Source organism: Podarcis melisellensis (assembly GCF_964234715.1).
Source record: "Podarcis melisellensis genome assembly, chromosome: 10".
In the NCBI taxonomy this organism is placed as follows: Eukaryota; Metazoa; Chordata; class Lepidosauria; order Squamata; family Lacertidae; genus Podarcis; species Podarcis melisellensis.
This window is the reverse complement of record NC_138542.1, coordinates 69,004,584-69,024,887: the sequence shown is the minus strand read 5'-3', so window position 1 is coordinate 69,024,887 and position 20,304 is coordinate 69,004,584. Positions and strand designations below refer to the sequence as shown.

Here is a 20,304-nt window from a genome sequence, read left to right as displayed (position 1 = left end):
CCGTGCACTCTGCCCCTTCCCCCACCTCCCACAAAAGCCAGGGATAGCTGCGCGAAGCGGGATTAAGGCTCCCCGCTGCCATGCGGAGGCTTCACGCGACTACGCCAGAAGCTAGAACAGCTAGAGGGAGCGCTGCGCAGCACTCCCTCTCACTGTTCTGGCTTCTGGGATAGCCCGTGAAGCCTGCATTCGCTCCATAAGACGCACACACATTTCCCCTTTCTTTTTAGGAGGGGGGAAAATGCATCCTATAGAGCGGTAAATATGGTACCACCCATTTTTTCTTTTTCTCAGATTGCCCTATTCTGAAGGCCATTTTTTTCCCTTTGTGGTAGTGGAGATGGGAATGGCAGTTCAGGGATGCCATTCTCTACCCCCCATCCCCTATGCTCTTCCAAGCAGGGCATTCTGGGATATCTTAATGGTGGTTGCCAGCTTTATTTTATTTCTTTATTTCATTTATATGCTCCCTATTTCTCCAAGGAGCTCCAGGTGACATACATGGATCTCTGTCCACCATTTAAATCCTCACAACAACCCTGTGAGGCAGCTTAGGCTGAGGGTGAGTGTCAGGCCCAGTGTAACTCAGTGAGCTGCATGGCTGAGCAGGGATTTGAACCCTGGTTTCCTAGGTCCTAGTGCAGCACTCTAAGCACTAGAGCAGCCGTTCTCAACCTGTGGGTCCCCAGATGTTGTTGAAGTACAACTCCCATCACCCCTAGCTAGCAAGTTCAGAGCTCAGGGATGATGGGAGTTGTAGTCCAACAACATCTGGGGACCCACAGGTTGAGAACAGCTGCACCAGAGGATAAGGATGAGAAGGCTGCCATGTCTCAGGCAGAGAAGGGAGGCAAGGCTACAGAGCTTGAGGTGGGTAAAACAAAACATGAAAACCATCCTTTTGATGACTTTTTTCACTCAGTCTTTGCCTCCTGTCCACGACTGCCTTGTTTTCTGCAACCTGCTGCTCCCTGCCACTGCTTAGCACCCTTTTAAAACATGGCTACCCTCCCTCTGAGTTGGCTTCGTGACATCTGATTTCCTAGATAGGATAACGTTGAAGTCAAGTCAGAGCGAGGGCAATGCTTCCTGTCCTTATCCTGGCAGCTTGGGCCTGAAGAGGCAGAGGGAAAACACTGAGAATCATAGAATCATAGAATTGTAAGTTGGAAGGCAGCACGAGAATCATCTAGTAGTACAACCCCATGCAATGTAGGAATCTTTCACTCAATGTGCAGCTCACCCCCATGACCCTGAGATGAAAAATCTCATGCTTTACCGACTGGGCTATTCCTCAGGGCAAAGCAATAGGGAATGCAGCTGCTACTGCTTTTAGAACAAGCACTTTGTCCCTGTTCTCAGGGCTTCCTTGAATAAGTGCTAAAAGGGCTTTTCAGAGTCAAGATGGCCACACATTTCATTTTGAATTGCTCCAAGAATGTGAGAGCTTTTGCATGCCCCGTGCCAAAAACATGTCGCCAGTCTCCTTCTGTTGCGTACAATGGGCCCACCTGTTGAAAACCCAAGCAGACATTCACCTAACACATGCTATTCCTTTCTCCTCCACCTTTTTGCTTTAGTGCAGCGGCAAATGGCTCTGGAAACCATCCATGTCCCTCAGAGTAATGGCTCATCCGGGGCCTCTATTCCGACTGGCTGCATCCTTGTCCCTGGCTGCAATGGAGTGCGGCATGAGCACAAATAATTACAAAGGAGGAAGGGATCAGGGCTGCGTTTTGCTGCTCAGGCTGGAAGGGCAGGAGGCGGGAACCAAGAGAGTGAAATATCAAGCTGAAGCCCCAGCGTCTGCAGTTTCTGCAGCAAGCTGGAACGCTTCACTGCTGAACCAGAGTGGCAGCTGTGACCACCAGAGTCAAGCCAGTCAAATGGGAAGTTGGTAACTCAGCCATGCTTTGCTGTTTTCTCATCAGCTGGGAGGAACATGCTGTGTATGGAAGAGGGGTTACCTGCAGTTTAGAACAGTCTTGGAGGGCCTGGTGCCCTCGAGGTGTTTTGGACTACAATTCCCATAAGCCCCTAGTGGGAGCACTGATGGGATTTGTAGTCCAAAACATCTAGAGGACTCCAGGTTGGCGACAGCTGGTTTAGAATCCAAGAAGCCTCATTAAAAATAAAATAAAATTGAGTGGCCAATTGTATAAATTCAAAGGAAGAAAAGAGGTGCATTCAGGACTTTTTAGAGACTGGATTTTAATGCACTTGTTGCAAGTGCAACCGTGCTCTTCCCACCTGTATTATTAATTGACTGAATTAAATTTATACACCACCCTTCGTCCTAGGATCTCATAGCAGTTCCCGGTATAAGCTACAAGATAAAAACACAAGCAAATAATTAAAACAAAACAGCAAACCCCCTCTTTCCACAGACACATTTAAAAGGCTGTAGAATATTAATCGGCCAAAGGCTTGGTTGGAGAGGAACGTTTTCACCTGGACCCCAAAATATATATAACGAAGAGGTAGTGAGAAGTCACCAACTTGGATGGCTTTAAAAGAGGACTGGGAAAATTCATGGAGGCAAAGGCTATCCATGGCAGACAAGAGAAAGGACTGCTCTGCCATTCAGGTCAAGTCTGGGCAAGTCAAGTCCCAGCAGGGTAGGTTAAGTCCCAGTCAGGATGCTGGACAGCTCCCAGTAGGCCCTGTTGGCAGAGCTATGGAATATGTTGTCTAGGCCAGTGTTTCCCAACCTTGTGCCTCCAGATGTTTTTGGCCTACAACTCCCATCATCCCTAGCTAGCAAGACCAGTGGTCAGGGATGATGGGAATTGTAGTTCAAAAACAGCTGGAGGCCCAAGGTTGGGAAACACTGGTCTAGGCTATGGATGATGTCTCAGTGAAGGACCGAGGGCTTAAAACGACTGGCAGGGTATTTTCCTTCCAGTGACTCCACCACCCAGGGATGGCTGGCTGCAGTCCTCTGGGGTCCATAGCTGGTTCCGCAGTCACATTTGTGGCTATGGAGGAGGAGAAGCCACAAGGGAGTCTTCCCCAGGATCAGAGAGAGCCATGTCCTCAGGCTGGGAGGGTGCAGCAGAGGGCGCTAAGGGCTCTTCCCTGGGTGACCTGGAGTTCCTCTGAATTCAGATTCTCCATAGGTCAATGGTGGGACTGGGATCAAGGGGACCTGTCATTGCAGAACTGGCAGCAGCAAAGCAAGGGGGCAATTGGGAGCCTGAATAGCTCAATTGGTTAGGCACTTAGAGCCAGTGTGGTGTAGTGGTTAAGAGTGGTGGACTCGTAATCTGGTGAACCGGGTTCGCGCCTCCGCTCCTCCACATGCAGCTGCTGGGTGATCTTGGGCTAGTCACACTTCTCTGAAGTCTCTCAGCCTCACTCACCTCACAGAGTCTTTGTTGTGGGAAGGAAGGGAAAGGAGATTGTTAGCTGCTTTGAGACTCCTTAAGGGGAGTGAAAAGTGGAGTATCAAGTCCAAATTCCTCCTCCTCCTCCTCTTCTTCTTCTGATGGCACTGATAATACCAAGGTTGCAGGTTCAATCCCTGTATTGGACAGCTGCATATTCCTGCATTGTAGGGGATTGGACTAAATGTTTCTAACTCCACAACCCTATGAAATTAGCACTTTTGGTTCCCCTTTCACCCTCTTAAGCTCCCTGTAACTTTGAAATGAAAGTTATCCTTTGAGAACTTTCAGCTCAACACTGGTTTTACGCCTTTTTCATTTTGGCTTCAAGTATTATAAAAAACGGAAGATTTCTGTGCAGGATAGTGCTTCTGGGTCAGCCCGGTCTGAGATCACAGAGCCAATTACGGCTGAAGGCAGGCAGAAAATTTCGACAAAGTTGTAGGGTGAACAGCAGAGTTATCATTGCCTGCATGTGCACGCTTTGATTCACCGTTATTTCGGATCACGTAGGTCTGCAAGTTTTCACAGCACTTAGGCCTGTTTGAACAGCAATGAAACGCTGCCTATACAAGGCCACCTCTAAGAGCTTCTTCTGTCTCCAGGCTTTCTGAGTGAGGCTGATGGATGTGAGGATGATGGTGTGCTCAAATAAGACATTGCAGAGGGAAAAGGAGTCCCGAAAACCGGCCTGCCCCTTTAACTGGCCGCTTGCCAAGCCTTCCCAGCTTAAAGCATCGCTGTGCCTTGACTTCTTGTTTCCCCCCCTTGACCCTTCTCACACAACATGCTCATTCAGGGTGGAACAGGGCCTGGGGCGGCTGACTGGTGCTATTGTGTCTGAGATATTTCAGGCGAAATCCTCCTCCCCGATGCCCTCTCTGCGGAGCCTATATTAAGCCTGCTCTTTGTGAGATTGGCCCACCACCCCGGGGCAGATACGTTCTCGCCCAGAACAGGACGGTGGTGATCCTAATCAGCTCCTCGTGCAGGTGAACTATGCCCAGGGGACGCTTTCTTTGCCTGTTCCCTTCTCCCCAAACCTTCCTCCCCAGCCCGAGTTTTTCAGAGCTTTCCCTTGGCAGCTGCAAGTAATTCTTCGCCGTACGCCTCACGACCGATTAGATTTACTTGGGAAGGAGTTGATTTTAGATGCTGTGCCTGGCATTGCTGAAGGGGACCCCGGCTGATTTCGTATGTGGTTCAGTAGGTTTTTGTCACATGTGGCCTTGCTGGCGGTTTCCTGCATGCTCCTCCGTGCTGTTGTTTACATGCCGCTTATAGCCAAACCTGACCTCACATTGCCTTGCTGTTATGTTGCTTTGCCAGTTAGTAAGCTGAAGGGAATCGTTACGCAAGAGGCTCTTTTGCCCCCTTCCCTTCTTCTTTAAACCAAGTGAAAGGGAAACACAACCGGGGGGCTGGAAGCAAAGTATCAGAGGCTGCTTCACAGAGACGTTTGGGTGCTATTTAAAGCACCGCTGGTCTGGGGGCTGCGGCGCGACTTGAGTTCTGCACAATAATCATTCTGTTGAGCAGTGTGGTAATGGGCTCAACTGGATTTAGCTCCAGCCAAATCCCTCTCCGACCCCAGGGCTGTGACATCTGCAAAGGGAGGGTGTGGGTGGGAACTCTGCTTGCCTTCACAAGTTTTTGTACTTTGTTAAAACAGAAGTAACACCCACACACCATCCTAGCAGATGCTGTCTGAAATCGCTTAGGGCTAGGGATGCAGCGAGGGTTTTTTTTGACAGTGGAAGTTGCATCATCACAGCTACAGAGAAGCACCCTGGATCTGGCAAGGTCAGGAGCCTGCATAATTGCTTGCAACCAGTGACAAGCACATTTTTTTCTTTTTAAAGGTTCTGATTTTCCCAGACTTCACACTCGGTCTCAGAGGCACTCATAATTAGCTTTCTTCCCATATTCGGAGCCTTTCCAAACTAGGTTTGAGGACCTTTTCCAGGCTCAGAAGAAGCGCAGGGCATCTCTCTAATATCACACTGGGCCTCAAAGAGGCTTTGAACCTTGATCAGGCATAGGCAAACTCGGCCCTCCAGATGTTTTGGGACTACAACTCCCATCATCCCTGACCACTGGTACTGTTAGCTAAGGACGATGGGAGTTGTAGTCCCAAAACATCTGGAGGGCCGAGTTTGCCTATGCCTGACCATGATGTTTCCCAATCCTCTCTGAGGTTCAGTTTGATAGTGAAAAGACCACAGCTACTCCTCTAGGTCGGAGTTAAGAGATTTTCTTTCTAAAGCAGAAACAGTGTGAAAATTAAACTCAGTCTCTGTACCTTCCAGTTGGGAACCATGCACGCTAATGTTTTGATGTGCACTAATTTGCAGAACAACAGCTTACAAGATCACCTATCCTTAAAAAACAATAATAATTGTATTCCCACATGCATAGATAAGAGTCCCGTAGAGAAGTGCAATTTTGCACTGATGGGGGTATTAAGTACCGAAATAAGAGAAGAGGTATTGTAAACGTTCCCTCTCAGGGCCCCCTATGCTGGGAATGTTTAGTGTGAGACAGACCTGTTGAAATGAATGGGAATATGCTGCACACATCCCACTTAAAGCTGCACATAACTATGTCGGAGTAAATCCCATTGAAACCCATAGGGCTTACTTCTGACATAACATGGTTAGGATCAGACTTTTAACTCATGAATGGCCCGATAGGCGCCTTCATTGCAGCATTTGCCACAGCAACGGCTGCTTCGCTACACCCCTGCCTTCTCAGGATAACTCAGGGATGCTTGCCAGTTTGCTGAGGAATCTCAAGGTAGGCCAAGATGCTCCAGAAATGCCAAGCAGAACGTTCTCTGTTGTTGTTTTGAAATTTTATCAAGCACTGTTGTCACACGCGCCGAGGCGCTTAGGAGCCCAAGTCGCAATTTTGCCTGCAAAACAAAATAATAATTATGCTAATTGCTCTTCGGCAGAGGCTGCCTTAGTGCCAGGTTTCCAGCTGCACCTGGGCTTGCTTTGAGGTGTGTTCGCTTCCGTATGATGGATTCGGAATGATGGTACCTGAGCATTTGCAGGTGACACAAACGGAGCTGAAAGCCTGAAATGGGAACTATGAATTTGGATGGCATGGTGCAAAACTCCAGGGTGCGATGGAAAGGGGTAGCTGTAGAAAGAAACTTCATCCAGAAGGACTTGGGTTGGCACTTATGAAGAACTTACTTGCAGTAAAAGGTAAAAGATACCCCTGCCCATACGGGCCAGTCGTGACCGACTCTAGGAGCCGGTGCCATCCGAATTCACTTCCGGTTCACGTGGCCAGCGTGACGAAGCTGCAACCAGCGAGCCAGCACCAGTGCCGCACACGGAAACACCGTTTACCTTCCCGCTATAAAGCGGTACCTATTTATCTACTTGCACTTAGGGGTGCTTTCGAACTGCTAGGTGGGCAGGAGTTGGGACTGAACGACGGGAGCTCACCCCGCCGTGGGGATTCAAACCACCGATCTTATGATCAGAAAGTCCTAGGCACTGAGGTTTTACCCACAGCGCCACCCACGTCCCTATTTCTTGCTGTGGAGTGCTGGAAAAGGGAGACAAGTGTCTTCCCCACTATTCGCCTCTGTGAAAGGACCTAGCAAGTAATTGGTTGGGTTCATTCTGGGCACACTTGATCTTTAAAAGAGGAGTAGCATCTGGATTGTATCTCAATGTCTCTTTCAGCTAAGGCTGGGGGAGAAATTTGATTCAGTCTTCAGCTTCCACTTTCTGAAACAAAGCAAGAAGTGAAACAGCTATCCTACAAAATTCGTACTCCTCTGAATTTTGCAGTTTATTTATTTAATTTGTATGTAGCCCTTCATCTTAACATCTCAAGGCAGTTCACAGCATCAGGATACAATATAAAAACACAAAGACATGGATTTTTTTGTTTTGTTTTGAATTGTCGAACTGAGATGGAAATGTGGGAAACTGAACCTATAACTGGAAAAATGGGAAACCAGGATAAACCAAAATGGACAGATTTGCTCACCCCTACTTCCCGTTCTGCATTCCACCTGCTAATGTAGCTGCAGTTACAGTACACACCTCCTTGTTCTGAAAAGCAACAGCTGCTTCTGTTTTCGGATCACACCATCCTGCCCCTTATGCCAGTTGATAACCAAAGCTTCTTCTAAGCCTTCCCTGCTGCCCTACCTATCGGGTGGTGCTGTGGTCTAAACCACTGAGCCTTTTGGGCTTGCCGATCAGAAGGTCGGCGGTTAGAATCCCAGTGACGGGTTGAGCTCCTGTTGCTCGGTCCCAGCTCCTTCCAACCTAGCAGTTCAAAAGCACGCCAGTGCAAGTAGATAAATAGGTACCGCTGTGGCGGGAAAGTAAACGGTGTTTCTGTGCGCTTTGGCTTCCGTCACGGTGTCCTGTTGCGCCAGAAGCGGTTTAGACATGCTGGCCACATGACCCAGAAAGCTGTCTGTGGACAAACGCCAGCTCCTTCAGCCTGAAAGTGAGATGAGCGCCGCAACACCATAGTTGCCTTTGACTGGAGTTAAGCGTCCAGGGGTCCTTTACCTTTACCTTTTACCTATCAGAGAGAGAGAGAGAGAGAGAGCAGATAGTTTTCTGGAAGGTGGTGGAGAAGCAAGTCCTCGCATGACTATGAGGAAAGGTTGAAGAAGTTTGCAATTGTCACTTGCAGAGGAGACAATTATGATATTTGAAGGATTGCCACACACTAACAATTAATGGGTATTTCAACTACTCAGGGAACTATGGGAACTGCAGTTCTGTGGTGTTGGAAATATTTTCCCAACATACAATTTTCAGCACTATTGTTAAACTACAATTTCTAGGGTTCTCTGGCAGCCATGGCAGTTCAGCAGGTACACATTTGATATGTTTGTAGTGCTGATATAGCCCCAAAAGGAGTTCTATGCCGCCTCGGATCAAATGCTCTTAAAAAGTGTACTTTACTCCTGGAAAACTAACGCGGTCTTTGCTTTTGCTCATGAAACGTAACCCATGAAAGGCCTGCTTGACTCACCAGGAAGGAAACCTTTGGTCTAAGAGAAATGCAGCCTTCCTTCCAGGAAATTGCACATTTTACGACGCATGGTACATGCTATATTATTGCCTGAAGCCATATGTTGGGAAGTGTGGTGATAGCAAAGACAGGCGACGAAGTCTGTGGCACATTAAGATTCTATAGTTCTCTGGAAACTTGACACCGCTCCTTGATCTGATGCAAAAAAAATAAAAAATAAAAACCTGAGCAGCCACAGACACAACTCCCAGTAAATTTGAGCAACTTCATTCTCTCTTCTGTTCTTGCCTAAATTACATCTGAGTGAAAAACCTCTTAGCTTCAGGGTTGCAATTCCCCTGTAATTGGTAAAGTAGCTGTAACTGCATTGTCACTTATACATAGTGGCATGTAATTGCACGGTAACCACTGCTGCGCTGGCACGGATGACATGCGGTGTGCAACTCTGAACGGCGTCTCCCCATCCAACTCCCATTATCTTGCTGGAGACCTGATGGAATGAGGGCACCAGTGGGATAAGACCGGAGTTACGTTTTCGTGTTAACTCTTGGGTGAAAGTTTCATGCCTTTCGGCGAAAAGTTTTTTACCTGGCCTCCAAAATCACCAAACCATCTATCCTTCCTAATTCGGCACTTGCCATATTATCACTAGATTTGACCCCAGATTCTACCCTTACATCTAAATAATTAATTTCCTTCCTGCCCACAGCAGCTAGACTAGTTATTGCCCATTGATGGGAGGACACCTCAAATAATAATAATAATTTATTATTTATACCCTGCCCATCTGGCTGGGTTTTCCCAGTCACTCTGGGCAGCTCCCAACAGATTATTAATAATAATAATAATAATAATAATAATAATAATAATAATAATAAAGCGATAAAACATCAAACATTAAAAATTTCCCTAAACAGGGATGCCTTCAGATGTCTTCTAAAAGTCAGAGAGTTGTTTTTCTCTTTGACATCTGGTGGGAAGGTGTTCCAAAGAGCGGGTGCCACTACCAAGAAGGCCCTCAGCCTGGCTCCCTGTAATCTCACTTCTCGCAGGGAGGGAACCGCCAGAAGGCCCTCAGAGCTGGACCTCAGTGTCTGGGCAGAACGATGGGGGTGTACTGGGCCCAGGTATACTGGGCCGAGGCCGTTTTAGAATAAAGTGGTACCTTGGGTTACATATGCTTCAGGTTACATATGCTTCAGGTTACAGACTCCGCTAACCCAGAAATAGTACCTCAGGTTAAGAACTTTGCTTCAGGATGAGAACAGAAATCGTGCAGTGGCGGCAGCAGGAGGCCCCATTAGCTAAAGTGGTACCTCAGGTTAAGAACAGTTTCAGGTTAAGAACGGATCTCCAGAACGAATTAAGTTCTTAACCCGAGGTACCACTGTACCAACAGAGGCTTGAATTGATAACATCAGAATGTCTCACATACCATCAGTGACTAATTAAAGGCATTTCCAAAAAAGCACACCAAAAACACACACATAAAAAACCCCACTTTGACATGATCTGGTCTCCCTTTTTCTCTTTTATTGAACAAGGACAGACAGGATATTTTAATGCCATCGTCATCATCACAGACGTGTCTGTGGAGGGGATATATTGATTGAAAATGTCTAGCCATCCTGATTGGTAGCTGGGTTCCTAGTGAGGATATTCAGCAAGCCAACATGACAGTGATGTGGGATTGAGGATTGGAGTGATCATTCTGTGATATTATGGCAGCGGTCAAAGCTGTAGTGTACCCTTTGAATAAATGTTATTAAAATAAACAAAGTGTTGGGTGCCAGGTTCCAAACCCTTTCCATGGAGAGGTGGCAAGTACCCCGAGTGAAAAGATGAGCAGGTAGGCAGAGAAGTAACTCAGGAGCATATGGAAATACTACAATATCTTCTTTCAGCAATGAACTGCCCAAACTGAGAGAGTGCACAGACCTTGGGGCTATGGAAGAGGCAGCAGTGTGGGATTTTCTCTCTGAGGTCACCTGATGATTCCATGGGCTGGCAGGATGGAAGCATTGGTTGACTGCCAAATTAATTGCCAGTGATTTCTCTGTAGGCAGAGTGTGGCAGTCAATTTAAAAAGAGCAATAAACTAAAACACTAAAATAATCACAGTGGACGCTCGGGTTGTGAACGTGATCCGTGCGGGATGCACGTCTGCAACCCGCAGTGTTCGCAACCCGCACCTGTGCACGCGCGGGTTGCAATTTGGTGCATCTGCACATCTGCAAAGTGCAATTTAGTGCTTCTGCGCATGTGTGACCGCCAAAACCCGTAAGTAACCTGTTCCGGTACTTCTGGGTTTCGGCGGTCCGTAACCCGAAAAAACGCAACCTGAAGCATCTGTGACCCAAGGTATAACTGTAGTATACTGCCAACTCCCAATTTACGTGAAATTGCATATAATTGAAACACAATTGAAGAAGCCTGAAAACACAGTGCCCCATTCCCCCCACCCTTTTTAGTGACGTTTCTGTGACATTTTTGGGTCACTTTCGGGTTTGGTGCGATGCGCACGTGCGCAGTCGCGCCTAAAACGGTTCTGCCTGTATTTAAAAAGTCTTGTGTCCACCCCACTTAAAGGATGGACACAAGAAAAGTTGCAAAATGAAATACTCAGCAAATACTTAACAAAATGAAATTGCACAGGCAAGTGAAGAATTCTGTAATTAATGCGCAGGGCAGGGAGTTGGACTAGATGACTGTAGTGGTCTCTTCCAACGCAGCAGTTCTATGATTCTATGAATGAGTTGCATCCTGCATTGCAGATCCAGGGTTGTATCCAACCACATTTTACTCAGAGTAGACCAACTGAATTAATAAACCTAATTAGAGCCATAGAATCACAGGAGCATAGAGTTGGAAGGGACTATGAGGGTCACCTAGCCCAACAACCCCTTAATACATGTGTATTCATTTCAGTGAGTCTCCTCTGAGTAGGACCAACATTGGCTAGAGGCCCTTGCAATGAAGAGTGGAGTTCAACTAATAGATGATCTCAATAGTCCACCCTGGCTCTTTCATTCCCCGCAAGGCGATGTTTGATGTTGGAAGAAGCACAGCGATCAAATGAGCGAATTATAGTTCCCCAAGTAACCAAAGGAATAAAGCGAGCTGATCACAGATTTACAGCCGGCCAGTGGCAGCCCCAGTCCCTGAGGCCGGGGCTTTTGTAGGATTCAGTAATAGGTCTCCCTTTCCAAGAGGCCTGGCTAAGCTCTGACGTAGGGGCAGACGGACTGCCAAAGTGAAAGCGAGGAGGGACGGCAGGAGGAGGTGCTAATCCTTCAGCTAGGACTTCTCCCAAAATGTGGATTTGGCTGCGATCGCAATTATCTGGAGAGGTACATTTTAAAGCAGATGTTTAAAGGACAGTTGAGGCTCATTCCAGCCATTGCTAGGCGATGGCTCAGGCTTCTTTGACACCTGGACTCCGCACTGTGCTGCCAATCTGCTTCCTAGTGCATGCGGAATCAGGAGGAGGGAAAAAGGATATGGCTTTAATCCTTGTCTGGCATCTCGTGCCAAGAGATCCCCTGTGATGTCAGCAAGAGGACTCAGCTGCCGATGTCAGGATGCAGAGCTGCAGGGGATGTGCTGAACCACAGATCCAGGAGCAAAGCTAGCATTCTGCTCCTTCTCCCTTGACAGCTGCAGCATCCCTTGATGAAAATAGGGATGATGATAATAATAATAATAATAATAATAATAATAATAATAATAATAATAATATACCCTGCCCATCTGAGTGGGTTGCTCCAGCCACTCTGGGCGGCTTCCAACATATATAAAGGTAAAGGTAAAGGGACCCCTGGCCATTAGGTTCAGTTGTGGCCGACTCTGGGGTTGCCAAGGGAGCCAGCGTACAGTTTCCGGGTCACATGGCCAGCATGACTAAGCCGCTTCTGGCAAACCAGAGCAGCACACGGAAATGTTTCCCTTCCCGCCGGAGAAGTACCTATTTATCTACTTGCACTTCGTGCTTTCGAACCGCTAGGTTGGCAGGAGCAGGGACCGAGCAACAGGAGCTCACCCCGTTGTGGGGATTCGAACTGCCGACCTTCTGATCAGGAAGTCCTGGGCTCTGTGGTTTAACCCACAGCACCGCCTGCATTCCACAAACTGAGACCTTACCTTTCTGATAGGCACCACCCTATTGCTCAGTGCTCCTTTTAAGAGAAAGGCTAGCTTCAGTTGTGGCCATCAAAACGATTCCTGTTGTTCACTGCCCTCTTGCAAAATAGAAAGGTTCTTTGCTTCCCACAGCAGATCAACCTGTCCCCTTAACAGAGATTCTCTCTCTCACTCTCTCCCTTTCATTGCAGCTGTTAACAATTGACGATAATTTCTGTGGCCTGGATATGAATGCCCCACTCGGAGTATCTGAAATGGTGCGAGGACTCCCCGTCTTAACAGAAGACAAGGACAGGATGACGTCCGTCATTGCTTATGTCTATAAGAACCACTCCCTGGCTTTCGTGGGCACCAAGAGTGGCAAGCTGAAAAAGGTAGGCCTGGCTTTTCCTAACTTGATGTGGTCCGTAGCAAAGAAGACTTGTGAAATGGTATGGATGCGTAGGTTTATGTTATCTGAGGACTATTTCTGCCAAAGTTTGGCCTGTGTGAACAAAGAGAGAGCAGTTATCTGGGAACAGGCCTAAGCCAAAGCAAATTAGCACAACAATTCTGCAATCTGTTGAGTGGAACGTATCTTAAGACAACAGGTCTTCAGTTCACGGATCAGGGATCACAACTAGGTTACAACCTGATCTAAGATCACAACAGCAGGACTATCGCCATACCAATATAGTAAAAGAAAATTAAGAAATGTCTCACCAAATGCATGTTAAAGGTGTTTACTTGGCTTGGAAAAGCTGAAGGTTACTCCCCTAGGATGTCCATTAGCATTTGGAAGTACAATAAAGATGATTTCTTAAAGCCAGCTTGTGTATTGCATGATGTGGTAGAATGCCTGAGTTTAATCCGTCGCAGAAGTTACTGGTGGCTTTGTGGAAAGTAGACTTTATTCCCATTCCTTCCAATGTATGAAAAGGAAGTCATGTTAAGTGTTCTGTTGACCAGTGACAAATTCCAGAGTGGTGACTATATTAATCCTTTGCAGCAAAAATAAAAAATTGTGAGTTCTGTGGCACCTTAAAGGCTTCTTAACAAATTGATTTTAGCACAAGCTGTTCTGGGCCAGAGCCTCAGAGTAGAACACATACTCTGTCCTACGAAAGTTTTATGCCTCAATAAATTTGTTAGTCTTGGAAGTGTCACAGAACTCTTTGTTGATTGTATTTACTGGGTTGCCAGCAGGGACTGGATAAAAATAGGCGTCCTTTCCTCAGGGTCTGATCTCCCTTGGGCACCATCCAAGAGAATGGGAAGCTCACCCTTGTCTTTGCTGCAGCTTTCCTCTATTACATCAATTCCAATTTATCATGTGGGGCCATCAGTATTTGTATTCTGGAGCCAAAGCAAAGGCTGAAGGAGGCATTTAACTCTGAGTTTTTGGCAGGTGTTTTGATTGTCTCTCAAGATCCATTGGAGGTGACCTTCCAGTGGAGAGAGATTGGCTTGGTATGTTCTGCCTGGTGGTTTAACTGTCTACTCACGTATTCTGTTCTCGGAAGAGGAGATACTTGTCTTCTTGTGGAATGTTGTACCTTTGCTAACTAACTGGGTGTTTTTGAATGTTGAAAATTTCTAGTGATGAATGATTAATTTTCTGGAGGGACTGGCTGTCTTCCCCTTAAAATAGTTTTTTTTTTTTTTTTAATGAACTCTAGAATGTAAACCTTATCCTTGGATGGAGATCATTTGGACTTTAGATCGGATTATTTCCTCCAAGCATGACATAAAGTCTGAAATCCATATTCATGATGTCGCTGCTCTCCACGAGCGATACTGCATTTCTACACTGCTCCTAGTGATTGACTTGACCCTTCCTGGGTTTTGGTCCTCAGGATGGTGATGTCAGCAGCGGTGGTAGCATTTAATGAGGGCAGGGGAGGAGCAACTGCCCGCTCTTAGTTTCAAGTTGCAAGAGGTTAAAACTCATTATCGCTGATCAGCTCGCTGTGGTTACTGTTAAAAAGAAAAGAAAACTAAAAAGGCCTTCTATGCACTAGGTAATGCATGTCAAAGCCAGCAAGTTCTTAGCTTAAATATGGCGAATTTCCTTTTATTCATTTATTGTGTATGTGGTGTGTTTATGTATCCTGTCCTAATCTTTGAAGTTGATAATGAACATGACTAACTTAGGTTCATTCATTTCAGTGGGTCTTCTCTGAGTAGACTTTAGTTGGATGCAACTCATGATGTCCTTACACTCATGCTCACAATGGAGAAGAAAAAAAGATTGATGCAAAAGTACAAGGGAGTTGGAGAGATTCGGGGGGGGGGGATTTGCCTATTTTGTGAGAGATTGACAGAGTGCAAAAAGAGCAAAAAGAGCAAAAAGAATGCAGAAGTTAACCTGGAAATAGCGGGCAATGCCAAATCAAGCGAGAAAGCAAATGATAAAACAATGCCCTTTTAATACTTTCTTAAAGTGGGAGAGAGAATAGGCCAGGAGGCTATTTAAAGGCAGAGAGTCCTGCACACAAGAGCCTTCATTTTTGCACCTGTCTCTCTAGGTGTGGAAGGTGAAGACAAGTTGAGGAGGGCTTTAGAGCAAGGGCAGGTGACCTGTGGCCCTACTGTTGGACTACAACTTCCATCATCTTTGACCGTTGGCTGGGGCAGAGGGAAGTTGGAATTCATCAATATCTGGAGGCCAATGCAGGTTGTCCACCCCGGCTTAGATTATGGGTTATCATGGGTTAGAATGGGGAGTTTTGCCTTTTCATTTTACGACTGAAAACCCCAATTCCATGGTAGCATGGAAAATGTGCTTGTGTAACATTGAGATGTCAGCCCTGTTAGATTCTGTTTCTATTCATTTTCTCTGAATTTTGGAGTTAATAAATTCTTGAGTGGGCAGTGTCAGTAGTGGTTTGCTTGGTTCTCCCTCCGACAACCCCACCCCATCTTTTTTGCTCAGCATTAAAAGCACTGTATGCCTTTCTATTTCCACCTCATATATAGGGGATTTTGCTTGCAGGGGTGTGTGTGTGTGTTATAAGCAACAAATAATTCCACACAGATGCTTCCGACAGATCTGAAAGTTTTGGTCTCCGTGCTTGTCTTCTCTCTCTGATAAAGAAATAATAAAAAGGATGAAGGGGTCCTTTCTGGTTTTGAAGCTTTTCTCTTCCTCTCTGCCCTCTTCCCAATCAAGCTCCAGCCCTTTCGCAGCATGAAGGTGTAAACAGAAAAGGAAAAAAGACCTCCTTGCTGTGCTCATTGCTATTCCAGACATAAGACCATCAAATTGGCATTCACATTTGATGTGTAGAGGGAGAGGAAATACTTTGTGGTGGGGTTATATTAGTTGTTGCCTAAGAAGGATGAAGCAAAAATAATATTAATACAGACTTTGCTGGAACGAGGGCAGGAAATGTTTTGGATTTCTATCACTTGCATTGTTCATGTTCACATTATTGTATTTGTATGTAACTGAGGGACATGGGTGGCGCTGTGGTCTAAACCACAGAGCCTAGCGCTTGCTGATCAGAAGGTTGGCGGTTTGAATCCCCGCAACAGGGTGAGCTCCTGTAGCTCGGTCCCTGCTCCTGCCAACCTAGTAGTTCGAAAGCACGTCAAAGTCAAGTAGATAAATAGGTACCGCTTCGGCGTGAAGGTAAACGACGTTTCTCTGTGTGTCTCTGATTCGCCAGAAGCGGTTTAGTCATGCTGGCCACATGACCCAGAAGCTGTCTGTGGACAAACGCCGACTCCCTCAGCCTATAGAGCAAGATGAGCACCGCAACCCCAGAGTCGTCCACGACTGGACCTAATGGCCAGGGGTACCTTTAACTTTAGGTAAAGGTAAAAGGGCCCCTGACCATTAGGTCCAGTCATGGCCGACTCTGGGGTTGCGGGGCTCATCTCGCTTTATTGGCCGAGGGAGCCGGCGTACAGCTTCCGGGTCATGTGGCCAGCATGGCTAAGCCGCTTCTGCAAACCAGAGCAGCACACAGAAATGCCGTTTACCTTCCTGCTGGAGTGGTACCTCTTTATCTACTTGCACTTTGACATGCTTTCGAATTGCTAGGTTGGCAGGAGTAGGGACCGAGCAACGGGAGCTCACCCTGTCACGGGGATTTGAACCGCCGACCTTCTGATCAGCAAGTCCTAGGCTCTGTGGTTTAACCCACAGCGCCACCCGCGTCCCTTTTACCTTTACCTTTACGTAACTGTTTATTCTTGAGAGGTGCCTTGGGAGCCTTTTGGGCTGAAAGGTGGCATATAGATAATAGAATAACAGAATTGCAGAGCTGGAAGGGACCTTGAGGATCACCTAGTTCAACCTCTTGCAATGCAGGGATATGCAGCTGTCCCATACGGGGGTCGAACCTGCAAGCACGGCATCATCAGCACCATATCTAACCAACTGAGTTATCCAGGTTGATAAACAGCAACATAATGTAACAGAAACGGAGGGGGAAGCAGGCCAGTGAGAGGTTCATGGACTCTCCTGGGACTAGGGACATGATTCGATATACCTCATTTTTCCATGTATAAGGCTATATTTTTTCCTAAATTTTTGAAGTTTAAAATAAGGGGTCGTCTTATACACGGATAGTACATACTGCATTTTCTTAATTTTGAGTCCCTCAAAATAGGGGACATCTTTTACACAGGGGTGTGTTATACACGGTAAATTCCAGTACTATATTTTTTTCATTCAGTGTTTATTGGCTCTTCACAGGGCTGTATTCAATTTTGGGGTATCAGAGTTTCTAGGGAGCTAACCAGGCTGGGATAGCTGGGATAGCAGGCTTGTTGGTTTCTGAATGTCTGATGTAGATTTTCAATTTCGTTGTTCTGTATGGGGCAATGACAATAAAGATTATCGTATCGTATCATATCGATGAAGCCCTAAGCTACTGAAGGTAATGGGGCCCTTTATATGTCCAGCTGTCCTTTATCAACAACAAATGGTCGCTGTTTTTTTGTGTTGAATATACCGTATGTTATATGGTAATTTATGGACCTCATAGGTATCTAAAGCCATTTGCACATAATAAAATGTGTATTTTATCCAAGTAATATTTATTTTATCTTATATTTTGGAAATGTACATCCAGGTTTTTTCCTTTAATTTTTTTTGGGGGCCCCAAGAGAGTGGGGCCCTAAGCTAGAGCTTGTTTAGCTTATATGTAAATCCGGCACTGGCTCTTCATTGGTTCCTGGTTTATAGCTGTTTGAAACTCTTGAGTAGTGGCTGCTTTGTTTCAGTTTGGAAAATTTTGTATGTAGGATCAATGAACTAGATCACCCACAGGTGTGTGTATGTGAAGGGGGGGGCTCTCCCCGCAGGTCTCCTCACAAACCAGCACTGCAGAGGCAATTAGTGTGTGTTTTGTGTGTGTTTTGTGGGGGAAATGCCTGTACTAAAAGGATGCATGAATTAGGACATCCATGGTTGTTGTTTTTTTAAATGCCTTTTTTATTAAAGATTTCTTGGTTTACAAAAGTACAGTCATACCTCGGGTTACAGACACTTCAGGTAGTGTTTTTTCTGGTTATGGACCCTCCAAAACCTGGAAGTACCGTAACGGGTTACTTCTGGGTTTTGGCGGTCTTGCATGTGCAGAAGCGCTAAATCACGCTTTGCACATGCTCAGAAGACCAAATCTCAATCCACGCATGTGCAGATGCTCCGCTGCAGGTTGCGAACGTGCATCCCGCACGGATCACGTTCGCAACCCAAGCATCCATTGCATGTGCAATGTCTCTTTTTTCTAGTTACATTTTCTACAGGTCAGTTTCATTTACTGAGACATTAGTGTTACATTAGGAAGAAAAATGGGGAAGAGGTGGAGGGGGCCATGGTGAATAGGGGTGGGGTCAGGTGGTGATGTTTCTATTTTACTTAATTACAGATAGGTAGCCGTGTTGGTCTGCCATAGTCAAAACAAAAAAAATTCCTTCCAGTAGCACCTTAAAGACCAACTAAGTCAGTTCTTGGTATTAGCTTTCGTGTGCATGCACACACCAGTGTATCTGAAGAAGTGTGCATGCACATGAAAGCTCATACCAAGAACTGATTTAGTTGGTCTTTAAGGTGCTACTGGAAGGAATTTTTTTATTTTACTTAATGTATGTGTGCGGTTTTGTGTCAGCGTCGCTTGTGCAGGTTCTTTGCTATTCGCTTGTGTTCCTTTGGTGGTGAGAGAAGTTGGGGTTGGCCTAGGGTGTGGCTATTCATTTGTGGTTGGCTGTGGTGGTCTTTGTTTTCATGTGTGAGTGGGGTGGGTGGGTGTTTTTTAATCGGGTTAGCCATATTGATTCGTATGCTGCTGGTGGATTCTTATCATTGTCTTGTTGGGCTGTGTATGTGATAAAGGGGAGCCATACCGGCGTGAAGGCATCTTCTTCTATTTGTCCCCGTGTCGGTTTCAGTTTATTGGTTAATTTTTCTAGTAAGGCTGTTTCCCATACTACATGGTACCATTGGTAGGACACCCATGGTTGAATCTTGCTTGGGAATGAGTTCATTAGATGGCTTTTGGCTAGCAAATGTAGAGACAGAAATCTTGGCCTTTCTTACTGGGCTCTTGTAAGAATTGCAACAAGATATGGGCACTTGGACATTCTAAAGTGCTGAATAAATCATCACCACCATCATCCTCTTGTGATGTGTTTTCCTTGTGATGTGAGTCCATTTTACCGCTGGCTTGTTGCTAAGGAATTTAGACAGCAGTTAGGAAAACTTTTCTCGCCTCCTTTTCCCTCATGCAGTTTCAGAATTGATTGATGTTTGTTGTTTATACGTTCATATAAAAGATGATACAGATCATATTTCAGGCTTCCGAGACATCCGATTCGTGGAACTCTTGCAAAGTACCTGGAATCATAAAGCAGCACCAGTTGGTTGATATACAAATGTCATCCACGTCAAAGGATTTTTTTCCCAGTGACACATGCAATTGAAGTAAAATATTGTGCTTTACAAGAGTGTATTATTAAAATGAAAATGAGCAGCATATCAGGAGCCTGGCCACGTAACCAAGACAACAAAGGAAAAGGAGAAAGACAGATAGAATGGAGGAGAACGAGGCGTAGGATGGAGTGGGATTTCCAAGAGGAAATGGGAAATACTGCAGGGCAAAGGACTTGTTAGGTTTCAACGCTGTCTTAAAAGTTTGGAGTGAACATCTGTCATCTGTGAGTTTACCTTCCGATGTGATGCTATGAGGTGTCTTGGACACCTGTGGTTGTTAAAGATATTGTGGCACCTTGCCTGTGATATATATAGATGGGTAGTGTCTAGGGCCAATCCCATTCCTAGTAATTACCTCCCTCCTGCTCCAGTTGGCTTTGGAATATTTGTCTTCAAGGAGTTCTCCCTCCACCCTGCCTTGGACTGTCATGCAATATTGATATATGGAGCTATAGAGCTGCCAGTTGCATCGCAGAAGAAGAAGCCTCTATGTGATGGTTGAGATGACAACTTGTAGGACGTACCGATAATGAATTATCCTGCCTGACCATTAGGGCGCACTCCGCGGAGATGACTTGAGAAAAGCTTAGTGTAGAGTTTGTATTAGCAATGCGAACCTGCATAAAAGTGCTGCTTGGGGTGTTCAGCTCCTATAAATCAATGGGAAACATCCATTAGACTCTGTTACTGATGACCAAGAGGTGCAAGGTTTAGTGTGAGAGTGTTTCCTTCTTTGGATTGCAATTACATCGACAAAGTGCCAGAGCCCTGCGAAGAAGGGAGCAAAATGAATCTCACCCTTTGTCAAGGAAGTTTGTAGGATGGGACACAACT

At 45.9% G+C, this 20,304-nt stretch overlaps 1 protein-coding gene across 1 annotated transcript in view; it reads left to right on the top strand.

Moving 5' to 3' along the window:
* The window catches only part of PLXNA4 (plexin A4), a 567,107-nt gene that overhangs the window by 51,836 nt on the left and 494,967 nt on the right, over positions 1–20,304 (top strand). Inside the window, exon 3 of the mRNA XM_081926700.1 lies at positions 12,740–12,922. Within this exon, the coding sequence (XP_081782826.1) occupies positions 12,740–12,922 (183 nt within the window). The remainder of the gene's footprint in view (positions 1–12,739; positions 12,923–20,304) is intronic.